Here is a 14,019-nt window from a genome sequence, read left to right on the forward strand (position 1 = left end):
CACAGAGGGGGATTTGGGACCACTTCCTCATGTAGGCCCAGATTTCCAGGCATAGGTGCTGTTAAGGAGACCTTCCAACTGCATGTCATGCAGGTCTACGGCTCTTGCCAGAGCTGGGGAGACCCTCTTTTGGTAGTTACAAAGAGCTCCAAGGGGGAGATGGTTCTGCCAGCGATCCAGGCTGCCACACATTTTCCCATTTTCGTTTTAGGCTCTCAAGCCAGCAGACAGGGATGGGGAAGGGGAAGAGAACTGGGAAGTGGGGGAAGGGGAAGGGGTGGTTGTCACTGCCTCACATTCTTGCAATAAAAAAGGTTTTTAAATATAGTCATTAAAATAATTTTCTTTTAAAAAGAACCTCCCTGTCTGGGAGCCCCCAAGGGCTGGTTCACCGCCACACCCCCAGAAACAAGAGTCTTCTCTTGGAGCCGAGGGAGCGAGTGTTCAGAAGTGGTTGCAGAAGATGGCAAGGTCTTTGCCAGCTGTGCTGAGGGGAGGGGGCTGGTCTGGCCCAGGCCTCAGACCTTGGGCTGCCGGCCACCGACCCTGCGTCCAGGTTTCCCTTCTGCTCCATGGTTACTCCAGGCCCAGGGTGTAGTTGATTCCCTGTACCAGCCCGATGATGACCGGCTGCCAGGCCACAAGGTAGCGGAGCCAGTCGAGTAGCTGTCCGTACATGACGTGAGGCCGCTCCCATCTTCGGTGCACAACGGGTTAAAGAAAAGGTGGAGAACAAACAAAAGGCGCTGGTGGGTCAGCCTAGTGGTCTGTCAGGACCACAGGGAACATTCATGATTCATGCCTTGATCCTCCCTGGTCAGTGACATGCCTAGACTAGGCTTCCTAACTTCTCTGACAGCCCTGTAATAAGACAGCTTCCACAGAGAAGGCTTCTGATGCCCCACAAAAGTTGTGTGAGAGGAACTGAAACTGTGGCTGCCCATCACCACTCCTCTTCCACCCCCAACTCCCCATCCCTGCCTCTAGAAGGGTTGTAAATCAGTTTGGATGAAAAGATGGGGAGGGGTACACAAAAAGAAAGGAAAGAAGGGAGGATAGGGGAAGGGGAAGATTAGGGGAAAGAAGAGAAAAAGGGAAAGGAGTAGAGGAGAGAAAAGAGGTGAAAGGGACAGGAGACAGAAGGAGAGGAGAGAACAACCATCTTAGAAATGCTGGGCTAAGGCAGATATATAGGAGCTGTGAATGGGAAGAAGGTGCCAGGACCAGACTTTTCAGATTTGAAGTGTAGCTCCCAAGCTGCTGATTACCAGGGAAAGAGAAGCAAATGCTTCCCACTTTTCTTGGATCAGAGAATTTGAACTAAAATCCTAGTAAGTGGCAGCACTTATTACCTTGGACAAACCACTTACCATCTTCAGGCTTTCATTTTCTCCTCTACAAACTGAGGGGCTGCACTAGATGGCTTTCAGGTACCTTCTAGCTTTAGATCTAAGTTTCTCCCACCCTCTTTCCTGGCCCACCAGCCAGGGTTAGTTGCAAAGCTGTTGTCTCTTCCCCAGGTGTATAAGTTTTCTCCAGCTGAGCCAAGCAAAAGAACGGTACCCCATTGGCTCCCAGGGTGTGGATGAGTGGAGAAAGGCTATCCTCCTAGATGCTGCAGGACCAAGGACAAGGTCTGCAGCATGAGGGGCCATGATCAGACCCTCACTTAAAAGGTCTCAGTCTATCCAGAGTCCTACAATTAGACACGGCTACAGAGAAGCTGGAGAGTGACTAGGATTCATGAATATGATTGAACGAGAGGAAAATAAAGCTGATGGGAAAAGGAATTGGTTTACTTCAACCTGAAGAGAAAATCAAGAGGTAGAAATGGGGGGAGGAAGTTTGTGGTCTTCAAGCCTATAAAGGAAAACAGGGCAGTTGGGCTCTTCAATCACACTGACTTTAACTACAGCATGAGGGTCTGAGGCTAAAGCTGTACAAGGAAAACTCCCTAATTTTCAGAGGAAAATGGGGGGAGATATTAGAATATCTAGCTTCTGACTTAAGGAGGCTGTGAAATCTCTTCTTTGTGTTATAATTTTAAGTGTCTGAGGTGACTGCCCACGAGAAATCAGAGATGCCAGCAGCGGGGGCAGCAGGAACGCTGACCTGGGAATCTTGTAATGGCATTATTTCAGAGCTGGTAGAAACCTAAGAGAACATCTCATTCAAATCATACCTGAGGAAGAATCCCTTTGTTAACATTCCCAACAAGTGGCTCAGACATAGAATAGGGAATGCAGCTAGAAGGCAATCCATGTAAAAAAAAAAAAGAGGTTTTAGGGGCCAATAGTGAAGGTAAAAAGCATGATTTGACAACCCAAAAAGCTAGTGTTGCATGAACAGAAGCATTATATTGAGCGGGAAGGCAGTGAAAGCACCCTGCTTCTACTATGGTCAGACAGCCTGAGTACTGCTCACGCCTCTGAGTACCATATTTTAGGGACAGCAGGGACCGATTGGAACATGTTCTGAGAAGAGTGGCAAGGGTAGAGAGGAAACTAGAAAACATGTCAAATCAGAATAAACTGAAGGAACTGAGGAAGTTTGCTCTGAAAAAAGCGACACTTTGGATCTTTTTTGGTGGGAGGGAGAGGGGCTGGCGTCTGTAAAGAGCAGACCATTTCTCACCGTTGATAGCATATGTGTGTTCTGCTGGTTTAAACCTGTAGTAAGGTTCTGGAAAAGACCACTCCCCTGAGAAAACAGCTAAGGGAAGAATTATCTAGCAAGTGGGATGGTAACCTAGGTTGTGATTACTCACAGGCTCACGACCTGTCCTGTTAGTTGTTAGTGAAGTGAGAATTAGGGGAGACCCTTGAACAAGAAATAAGTGAAAGCTCCAAAGGGGGTACAGGTTTTGTGAAAGGAAATGAAGTGATCTGTTTTTGGTAATGGGAAGAGACTAGACTCAGAGTCTTGGGAAAAAAATACAAGTTCATGCCCTAGATATGTGATGGTGGGGAAGTCATTTAAATGTTTACTTTCTCTGCAAAATTAAAGTAATAATGTTTGTGCTGTCTACTTCACAAGGCTGCTGTGAGGAAACATGAGCTATTCTAATGGAGCTTTGGACGGTGCCATCTGGTCAGTCGTGGCTAGCGTGGGGGGCTAGTTAACTAGTACTGGAGGTAGCATAGGTCATGAGGTGAAGGAGTTGAGTGTCACTGTTAGAAAATCTCATTAGAGGGGCGGCTAGGTGGTGCAGTGAATAGAGCACTGGCCCTGGAGTCAGGTGGACCTGGGTTTGGATCTGGCCTCAGACACTTAACACAAAAACTAGCCATGTGACCCTGGGCAAGTCACAACCCCAATTGCCCTCCAAAAAGCAAAACAAAACAAAAAAAAAGAATGAAAAAAAAAAAGAAAATCTCATTAGGGCTGAGACAAGGAATGGGAATGGGTTTTCTAGTCCATTTCCCTCTAAAAACATGTCAGCCAAATCCATACATGGCTAGACTGTAATTACTTTGAGGACTGAAGGATACGCATATGAAACTTGATTGTGGATTTTGTATTTCCTATTTCTTTAACACCTCATTTGCATAGTGATTCTGAGGTTTACCAAGTACTTTCTCCAGGAAGGTTCCTTTTGAAAACCCCTCATCTTGACTGGGTTGAGGTAACTGAAGAGGTCTACCCAAATGAAGCCTTAGGGGGATGAAAAATCCTCTGGAGTCAACAGTCCTGGTAGTTAGAGAAACCAGAAGAGTTTTAGAGCTGGGGGATGGGAAGCTGGGCTGTTAGAGAAATGAAAACTGAAGTGATCTATGTGTCTGAATACTTGAGGAGTGATATGAAATAGGGACTAGCCATGTCCCTGACAGTTCCATACAACCAAATTAAGAGCAACTGCGGGGAGTGAGAAGGATCACCAAAACAGAGTTCAGTTCAATACCCAGAATGATCAGAATAGGTAAAGTGTTGGACTTGGGGTCCGAATCCTGCCTCTGGGACTTACTGGCTGTGGGACCACAGGCAAGCCAATGCAATCCTCACATAAAAGGTGGGAACAATACCTGTAGTACCTCCATCATAGGGTTATCATGAGGTTCAAATGAGAAAATGTTTGTAAAGCACTTTGTAAATCTTTGCCCTTTTTTTGGGAGGGCAATTGGGGCTAAGTGACTTGCCCAAGGTCACACAGCTAGTTTTTGTGTTGAGTGTCTGAGGCTGGACTTGAACCCAGGTGGTCCTGACTCCAGAGCCGGTGCTCTATTCACTGCGCCCCCCACTTTGTAAATCTTTTTTTTTTTTTTAAAGCAGTTGGGGTTAAGTAACTTGCTCAAGGTCACACAGCCAGTTATTTCTGGGTGTGGTGCTGAGTATCTGAGCCCAGATTTGATCCTCAGGTCATCCTGACATTGGAGCCGGTGCTCTTACTTGCTGAGCCACCTGGCCGCCCCTAAGCAATTGGGGTTAAGTAACTTGCTCAAGGTTACACGGCCAGGTGTTTCCGGGTGGGTGCTAAGTGTCTGAGCCCGGGATTCGATCCCCAGGTCATCCTGACACTGGAGCCGGTGCTCTTACTCACTGTGCTACCTGGCTGCCCCTCCCACTTTGTAAATCTTACAGTGCTAGAAAAATAAATTATAAATATTGCTATTAGTAACAATTAGCTATCCTCAAATAGGCCTGGCCTTGCTAGGCAGGGGATGAGTGCCCCATTAGAGGCTGGCAGGGAGCCTATAATAATCAAGATGGCTCCATTTTTATAGCACTTTTATACTTTACAAAGAAGCACTGCTTTGGGAAAGAGAGGTTACAAAACCTCTACATTCCTTTCTCATCCTACTGAGACAATGGATGGAAAAGCACTTTGAAAACTATACTTTGCTATGTACCTGTAAAAGGCTGCACGGTGTAATGAAGAGAGCATGGAATTTCCTGCAATCAGGAGACCTCAGTTCAAATCCTAGCTACAATTCTTTCTGTGTGATCCTGGGCAAATCACCTTTGCAAATCCGTTTAGTCATTTGTAAAATACTGACATTTACACTACCTACCAACTTTCACAGGATTGTTGTTATTATTTCACAGGGACTCAAGTGTTCTGTAAACCTTACAATGTAACAGAAATAAAAGTGACGGATACGTACAGGGTTACTGGATAGCAGCTGTGGAAGGAAATCAGAGTAGTGGAGCATTTTAGAGTGTGGTTAAAGGGGACAAGGAGGTCTGAACCAGTTTTGTCCCCTGCTGTGATGTATTAGGAAAAGCACTGGCCTTCAGAGCCCAAGTCTTGGCTCTGCCACTTACTACCTGCGTCTCTAGGCAAGTCACCTGATGTTGCTTCAATGTCCTCATCTATAAAATAACCCCTGCTCTATTTTACAAGGTTGTTAGGAGGGTCCAATGAGACTTTAGGAGATGGCTTTGGAAACATGCTGCCATCTGGTGTGATTGGTATGATCCCTTCAATGACAAGAAACTAAGAGGGACTGAAATTAGAGACTCTGAAGGGCAGCCAGGCAGAGCTGGCTGTCAGCTAGGAAGGGGCTGAAGGGAGGCATCAGGAGAGCTCCCTTCAGGGTTGAGCTACGAATCCTTATGCCCAAGGGAAACTGGCCTAAGAATGTGTTACCATTGATGACTTTTTGTTGAGGAGTCTGGGAAGAGGTGACAGGGCTCTGGTGCCAAGGCTTTAATGCCCAAGTTCTTGGGGAGAAAGTGCATACCAAGTTGGATGACAAGAGGGCATCATGTTGCTATAAAGACCTTGGCAGGGCCTCTGAGTAGCATCTTTTCCACACCACAGGTTTGATCCTGAGAGGTAACATAGTTAAGTGGCTGAGACTCTCTCAAACGGCATACCTGACAGATCCATTCCTGAGAAGGTGTTATTGAGAATTAAGAGTCAACACTGCTAAAAGGCTGGGGGAGGCTTGCAGTAAGAAGTCTGGGTAAGAGGTTAAGAAAGGAAAAGGGGGCAGATACAGTGAGGGGGAGGACTAGAGAGAGTGACTTTGAGGACCAGTATGTGGGCCTTGCTCTGCTTTCACTAGCAAGAAGCCAAAGAACATTGGAGAGAAACTATCTTGACTTTAGACCAGGACACTACATCATAGTGCTCCTTCTAAGCTCACCCCACTCCTTTGCTGCCCAGCCTTCCAGAAGGAGTCCTTGGGAGGGAACCCATTGATCCAGACCAGGCTCAAAAGGATACGGGTTACTGAACATCCGCTTGAGATCCACCTTCTCTTTGCAGTAGGGACACGTCTGCTTCTTTCCCACAATACACCATCCACGAATGCAGAACTCGTGAAATCTGAGGACACATGGTGGTTAAGAGAAACTAGTAGAGAGAAGTGAGCTCAGTCATCATAGCAAAAAACCTGCCTTGGACCAGCTCAATTTATCCCAAAATGATAAACATTTCCCAGTTCATCCCATCCCCCAACACGGTTCTGGCTCTGGGCCATCATGAAATTAACCTTACAGCACAACTGGAAAGCCACAGTAATTACTCTATGGGAAGAGATATAGTTGGGAATATCTTCCTCTATCTCAGACTAAAGAGGGAACATGTGAGAGGATCCACTTGGTCTGCTAGAGGCTGCAGAATATCCTTTCTTCATGGGCTCTAGGCCTGACAATCTGATTCTACCAGAAGTCCCAAAACGTCAATCTCATTCTCTTTAGAATAGAACAAATTCACACAGCCTAAAAAAGTTGTTTTTTTTCCTGCATTTCAATTTCATTCTTGTCACTGCCCTCTCCCTATATCTGATATGTTGCTTCTACTGAAAAGCTTTACGGCACATGAGTTACCACAGGAACTGTGAGAATCAATTTTAGGTACTGAGCCCAGGTAAGGGAGCTAACAGTCATTGATCTCAATCAAGGATTCAGAACTGAAAGACCTCAGAAGGTGTCTAGTTCAACTAAACTGAAATGAACTAAAACCATGAATCCCCCCTTCATCATCTCCCAAGTCAGCCATTATTCAGACCCCATTTGGAGACCTTCCATAGTAGGGAGCTCACTGTCTCTCAAGGCAGCACACTCCATCCGCAGACAGCTTGTGAGATGCTTTTCAATATGCTGAGCCTACATCCCTCTCTCCAATGCCACCACGGCTCCTACTTCTTTTCTCTGCGGGCAAGCACAACAAGTCTAATGGCTCCACTTTCCATGTGACAATTCTTTAATATCTGTACTCAGATAAAAATGAAACTCCTACTCTAAACACCTTTTACTCCTCAAATTTAACACCCCCAGATCTGCCTTGTCATCCACGTTGGTGTAATCCACAGGTAGAAAGAAGTAGCTATGTCAGCAATTAGTAGCTTTTACCAAGCCACTGACCCCCGCCCCGCCTTCATCTTGTCCAGTGCTCTCTGGGAGACAATTTCCCCTCCTCCTTCTCCTCTCTCCACACCACTGAAGCCCTAGTCTCCTTTTCTTAGTATCTGATCTTAGCAAGACCTGATGTTCCAGGTGAGCAGTCAGATTCTACTCAATGTAAGACTCTTCAGGATAAGTTAAGGTATTATCCTGTCCAAAACTTCCAGATCAGATGCCTTAACTTACATAATGCTATGTTTTGCCCCTCCTGTTTGCACTGCCATTCCTCTTTTGGACAGCTCTAATTGAAGTTTTTCCTGACATTTGGCCTAAATCTTCTGCTCTTGGACTTCAAACCCAGTGATCCTGGTCCTGCCCTCCAGATTGGGACCAAATTGAACAAGCTGAATTTCTCTTCCCATGACAATCCTGCAATAATTTGAAGGTTACTGTGTTGCCCTAAATCTTCTCTTCTCCTAGGGTAAACAGCCCTAGTTTCTCTATCCTCTCAAGTACCAGGTTTTCCAGTTCCTTTCACCATCTTGGTCATCCTCTTGTTGATGCTTTCTAGCTTGTCTATGATCTTCTTAAAATGGGGCCCCCAGATCTGAACACAGTATTACTGAAGTGGTCTGACCAGGGTGAGTGACAATCCCCTTCCCTGCTCTGGACACTAAATCTCTCAATGCCACACAGGAGATAATTAACTTTTATTGTTACCATGTTATACATACTAAATTTGCAGGACACAAAAAATTCCCTATCTTCTCCATGCTGACTGTTGTTTAAACAAATCTCTCCCACTCTGTACTTATGAAGGTGATTTTCTTGAAAACAAAAGGAGAATTTTATATTTGTACTTATTCCATTTGATATCTAATTCAGTCCACTGTTCTAGACTGACATTATCTTGGATACTAATCCCTTCCAACTAAGAAAGGGAGACGAGGGCTTCAGTGGTATGGGGAGAGGAGGAGGGAAAATTGTCCCCCAGAAAGCAATGGAAAAGGTAAAGGGTGAAGGTCACTGGCTTGGGAAATGCTGACATAGCTACTTCATGTAATCCATAAACCTGATAAACATATCATCCATACCCCACACCTAAGTCACTAATAAAATGTTGACAAGCAGAGGGATAAGAACAGATCCTTGAGGCAGTCCACTAGAGACTAACCTCTAAGTTAATATCAACCCATTAATAACTATTGTTTGGGTCTGGTCTTTCAGCCAGTCTATGTAACTATACTATTTATCTAGTTTAGCTCTCCACCTTGTCCACGAGGACAGAATGAGAAATTCTGTCAAATGCTTTGCTAAAATCTAAGGATACCATGTCTTCTGAATTCCCATGTTTTAGTAACCCTGTCAAAAAAAAGAGGAATTAAGTTTAATCTGGCATGAGACTTGTCCTTCATGAAGGCAAAGAAAGTGATCATGGGTTTTGTTTCTAAATGCTCACTAGTCCTTCCTTTAATGTTTTTTAAACTTATACAAGGAATATAAATAAAACTCACTGGACACTCTCCCTGCCCCACTTTTTGGCAAATCCGGACACTTGTGTTTCATCAATCTGGTCATGACTCTCCTAGACCTTTCAAAGATCACTGATGGAATCTCAGTAATCATATCACTTCATATCTGAACTACTGCAACAGCCTCCTGATAAGTGATCTTGCTTAAAGTCCTTCCCTACTCCAGTCCATCTTTCACTCAGTTGTCAAACTGATCTCCCTAAAGTACAAGTCTGATGGTATCACACCACACAACACCCCCTCCCTCCTCCATTCAACTCTGGTGGCTTTCTGTCACCTCCAAGATCTCCTATGAAATCCTTTGTTTGGTGTTTAAGGCCTTCCCGACCTTTCTGGTCTTTTACCTTCCTCCCTTCCATGTACTCTGTGACCCACTGGCATCACCTCCTTGTTGTTCCTCAAACACGGCACTCCGCTGCCTCTGGCTGTCTCCCATGCCTGGGATTCTGATTCCCTCATTTCCACCTCTGGGCTTCCCAAGGTTCCTTCTAGTCCCAGCTCAAGTCCCACATTCTATAGGAAGCCTTTCCCAGTCCCCTAATTCTGGTGCTTTCCTTCCGTGAGCTGTCTCCAATCTCGTTTATACGTAGTTATTGTGACCTCCTCGAGGGCAGGGTTTGCCTTTCTTTGTATCTCCAGCACTTAGCGCGGTGCCTGACAAGTAGTAAGAAGGAAGGAAATAAGCATTTGTCAAGCACCTACTATGTGCCAGGCACTGCGCTAAGTGTTTCACAAGTTCTCTCTCGTTTGAACTTCACAACAGCCCTGTGAAGTAGGTAATATTATTATCTCCACTTTACAGCGGAGAAAATTGAAGCAGACAGAGGCTAAGCGATTTGCCCAGGTCCAACTCCAGTCTTCCTGACTCTGGGCCCAGGGCTCCATCCACTTCACCACCTGGCCACCACGCAGCAGGTGCTCAATACAGACTAGCTGACTGACTGACACATGCCAGTTCTTCTTGAATGTCGGGATGTCGGTTGGTTAGCCCTCGTGACATGAACTGAGGGCAGTCAGATGCTGCTTTCCTTTTTCCTTATTAATTTGCTAACTATTTTTGCTCTTCCCAATACCAAAGACCATTCTCCTTGGAAGAAAAAAAAGAAGCAAAATAAAAGTTGAATCATTTATCCTGTTATTATCACACCATCTATTCCAAGTAAAGGTCCTATGCCCTTTCTAAGGGGACTCTTATTCCTCATAGATAAAAACCACCTCCCTCTGTCGTCCTCAGTATTTATCGGCAGCCTCAAGTCAATCCAGATGTTAGCACTTCTGATGTTACATTTATAGGTCTGTGCAACACTTCTTTATTAATCCTTATTTGCTTTTGTGTCTTCTGTATATGTCTTTATAAAATCTGAGATGGTCAGATGAATTTCCTGTTCAGCCACATTAGTTTCTTTAGGCAGCTCCCCTTTTTCCTTTTCATGGAAATATTTTATGCCAGTCTCCTCAGAATTACATTATGCATCTATAATCATATGAAAAATGCTTTAAATCACTACTGATTAGAGAAACACAAATTAAAACAACTCTGAGGTACCATATCACACCTATCAGATTGGCTAACATGACAAAACCAGAAAATGATAAATGCTGGAGAAGATGTGGGAAAATTGGAACACTAATGCATTGTTGGTGGAGTTATGAACTGATCCAACCATTCTGGAGAGCAATTTGAAACTAAGACTAAAGGGCTATAAAAATGTGCATACCCTTTGAGCCAGCAATACCACTTCTATGGCTGTATCCCAAAGAGATCATACAAGTGGGAGGGGGACAAGTACGTATAAAAATATTTATAGCAGTACTTTTTGTGGTGGCAAAGAATTGGAAATCAAGGGAATGCCCATCAACTGGGGAATGGCTAAACAAGTTGTGGTATATGAATGTAATAGAATACTACTGTGCTATAAGATATGAGGAGCAGACAGAATTACATTGCAGAGATGTCCTATCTTTCCTGAGCTAATTCCCCTTCCTGAATATTAGTCCATGGGATTCTCTGAACCCTTTGAAATCCATTCTCCTAAAATCTGAAATATAAACCATACTCTGCCCAATTTAGCTCTCCATTCCTAGCATTAACTCTATAGTGGAACGGTCACTTTCTTCAAAGCTCTTGTACTTGTTCCTATTTTCAAAATAAAATAGGATTTGTTGTCTGAAATTGGCCCCAGAATAGAAGTTCCCTTTGTTGCTTCTCCTTTTGTTGAAGGATAAAATTATCATTAAGCTATGGTCTGATTTTGGCAGAAGGAGACTTCAAGCAGATAACTGGCTAGTTTAAGGCCCCCATCATTATAATACCATGCTTCTGTTTGTGATTTATTTCCTGAACACCTCATCAAATCTTTCTCTCTTCTGAGTAGTCTGTAGCACATTTCCATGACAGTAATATTTTATAATGGTTCTTCCTATTATTTCTTCCCATCCAAATGCTTCCTACTGTATTTTAGTCCTCAGCGTTCAGATTTCAACCTAGGTATATCTTTTTAATATATAATATTACTAAACCACTCCTTCTATCTATATTCCTTTTGAATAGAGTATGCAGTTCTAGAACCATTTCTCAGTACTGAGATCCATCCTATTATACCCCACCTAAATCCATATGGCCATATTGGCCTCCTTAGGTTTAGATATCTAGTTCAACTAGTTTACCACCCATATTTTATACATTTGTGTGTAAAAAGCTGAGGTCATGGGCTTTATAATTGAACTTTCTTCTTGGACATTCTCTCCTATGAATTACTGGTCCTCTCTTCTGTTATCCTTCTTCCAGTGGTACCCATCATTGCATATGTATAGGGGTAGTTTTTTCCCCCTCCTCAACGCTTTTCAGTTTAAAACTCTACAGATCACAGTTTTGAGACTATAAATGTTTAAAAAGTAGCTTTTCTTAGGTATATACCATCCCTGATTAAGAATCTCTCATTCTTCTAAACTGTGGTTAAGAATCCCAAATCCTGTTCTCAGACACCATCTTCTTAGCTAGTCATTTCCCAAATCTGCCTTTCTCTTCTTAATCTCCTCTCTTCCATTCATAGTAGTGAGGTCTTCATTTTTACTTTTTTGTCTAGGACTTCACAGTTCTTAGCAATGTTTCCCAGGTTCCTTTTGGTGACTTTTCTCATCATACTGATATATCATTTGTCTTCACATTGATACTCTGAAATGTATAGTAATTACTAAGTCTGATAAGTCTCGGAAGCCTTCTGAGCCCTCCCAGGTTCATGCCCAGGAAAGACAGCAGACCACTTCACTGTGCGCTACAGATCAACAAATAGAGACCTTGGTGCCTCTCAGAAAGGAATCACCAACCATCAAAGCTTGTCTTTTTCTCTCTGATGATCTCTCAGTTAATGACACCTTTGGATCCATCTCAGATGGTCCAGTTCTGACTGGAAAAATCTTAACTCTAGTACTGAGCTCCAAATGTTTGCTGATCTTCCTTCTTCTCTTTCTTCTCCTGTCATAGTTTTCTATTCTACAACCAGGTTAGAATTCTCGTGTCTTGTCACAGTTGCTGTCTTATTTGTCTCCTCCATAAAGGATTTCTTCTATTCTTTCTTGGAACAATTTATTCCTCATCAGTAGACTGTGAGTTACATGAAGAAAGACAATGTCTTAGCTAAACTCTGTATCTCTCTTAGTGCTGAGCACAGGCCTCTGAATACTGTAAGCGTTTAATAAATGCTTGATGAATGGAATTGGCTTGCTGGTCCCCGCTCCCCCTCCCCCCCGGCCTCCACCTGTAGCTAGCATGGGTCATAGATGCAGGCCTCAATTAGCCTGGTAACACGGACACTAGCCTCTCCTTCCTCCATGGCCAAAAGGGCAGCCTAGTGGAAGGAGTGTGGACTCTGGGCAGGATACACATGGTTGCAGGACAGTCTATATGTGTTCTCAATGATTCCCTCTTCATTGACATCCACGAAGATCTGCTGCCCACACACTGCACAGACGCTGTCTGAGAGATGCTTGGTAGGCATCCCTGAGGCACTGTAGAACTGGAGGCAAGAGAGAGGAAAAAAAACAAGAACGAGTCAAATCCCATAGTTTACAGCAGAACAGAATATGACCATTATCTTGTGAAAAGAATGCTAAAGCTGGAATTGGGAGACCTAAATTCATCTTCAGAGTCATAGAATCATAGATTGAGGATTGGAAGGGACCTTAGAAGTCATCTAGTCCAACACCCTCATTTTATTTATGAGGAACTGAGCCCTAATATTTTCCAGCTGTGAGCCTATGAGTGAGTCACTTCCCTGTCTAAACTTCAGTTTCCTCAACTGTAAAGAGAGGAAACTAATACATATACTACACCTCCCTCCTTTTACTTCTATTTCTTTAATCACTTATACTAAGGCCCAAGGTGGTTATGACATAAATGCTTCAGAAAATCTTAAAGTACTAGAAAAATGTAAGCAATTACTATTATTTTAAACAATGACAGGGGTTGATCATGGCTGCTGAGATTCTATTTGTCTGTAGGGAGGAAAGCAGAGTGATGGACTGGGATTCAGAAAATTTGGCTCTGCTAGGAGCAGACTTTAGAAAGTCCCAGTGCCTTTAGGCCCCAGTCTCCAACTCCATAAAGAAAGAAGGGCAGATTAGACTATCTTCAAGTGCTTCTCCAGCTCTGACTTCAATGGTTTTATGACCTTTATAACAGGTAGAACATTCCTCCCTTTCCTAATTCCCAGGGGTTCATGACATTTTGTGAAAAGCTGGAAACTCCTCGGAAAAACAACACTATCTCAGCATCAGTACTACATGTTCCCATTTTATAGAGTCTGTCCCTGCAGTGAGGGGAGGATATGAGGTCAAAGACTAACGAGATAAGGAAATCATAACTGAGAGATAGCCAAGACTCTCTGCTGTGCTTGGCTATGCTTTTGCTCATCCCTGGGTATTTTTTTTTTAACAGTAAAGGAGAAAGCAAAATAGACCTACCAATAAGGACCCAGGGCTCCTGTTCAAAACAGAGACCAAGGAAAACAACAGCAACCACCCTTTACATCTGCATGACTCCTTACCATTTACAAAGTACTTTCGCATTCATTATCTGGCTAGCTGTGTGATCTTGGGCAAGTCACTTTCCCATGCTAGGCTTCACTTTCCCCATCTGTAAAATGAGGTAATTGATTAGATGATCTCTAAGGTCCCTTCCAGCTATAACTTTGTCATG

General features: G+C 43.7%; 1 protein-coding gene across 1 annotated transcript in view; it reads right to left on the minus strand.

The window, feature by feature from the left end:
- Window positions 1-315: 315 nt before the first annotated feature.
- The window catches only part of RNF121 (ring finger protein 121), a 91,830-nt gene continuing 78,126 nt past the window's right edge, over window positions 316-14,019 (minus strand). The window contains exons 7-9 of the mRNA XM_069064711.1: window positions 12,705-12,838; window positions 6,170-6,271; window positions 316-697 (exon numbers count right to left, since the gene is read on the minus strand). Of these exons, the coding sequence (XP_068920812.1) occupies window positions 577-697; window positions 6,170-6,271; window positions 12,705-12,838 (357 nt within the window). The 3' untranslated portion in view covers window positions 316-576. The remainder of the gene's footprint in view (window positions 698-6,169; window positions 6,272-12,704; window positions 12,839-14,019) is intronic.

This window comes from Petaurus breviceps, unplaced genomic scaffold (genome assembly GCF_028583685.1).
Source record: "Petaurus breviceps papuanus isolate PSGF00001 unplaced genomic scaffold, PetGlider_PUasm1.0 90639, whole genome shotgun sequence".
Taxonomy (NCBI): domain Eukaryota; kingdom Metazoa; phylum Chordata; class Mammalia; order Diprotodontia; family Petauridae; genus Petaurus; species Petaurus breviceps.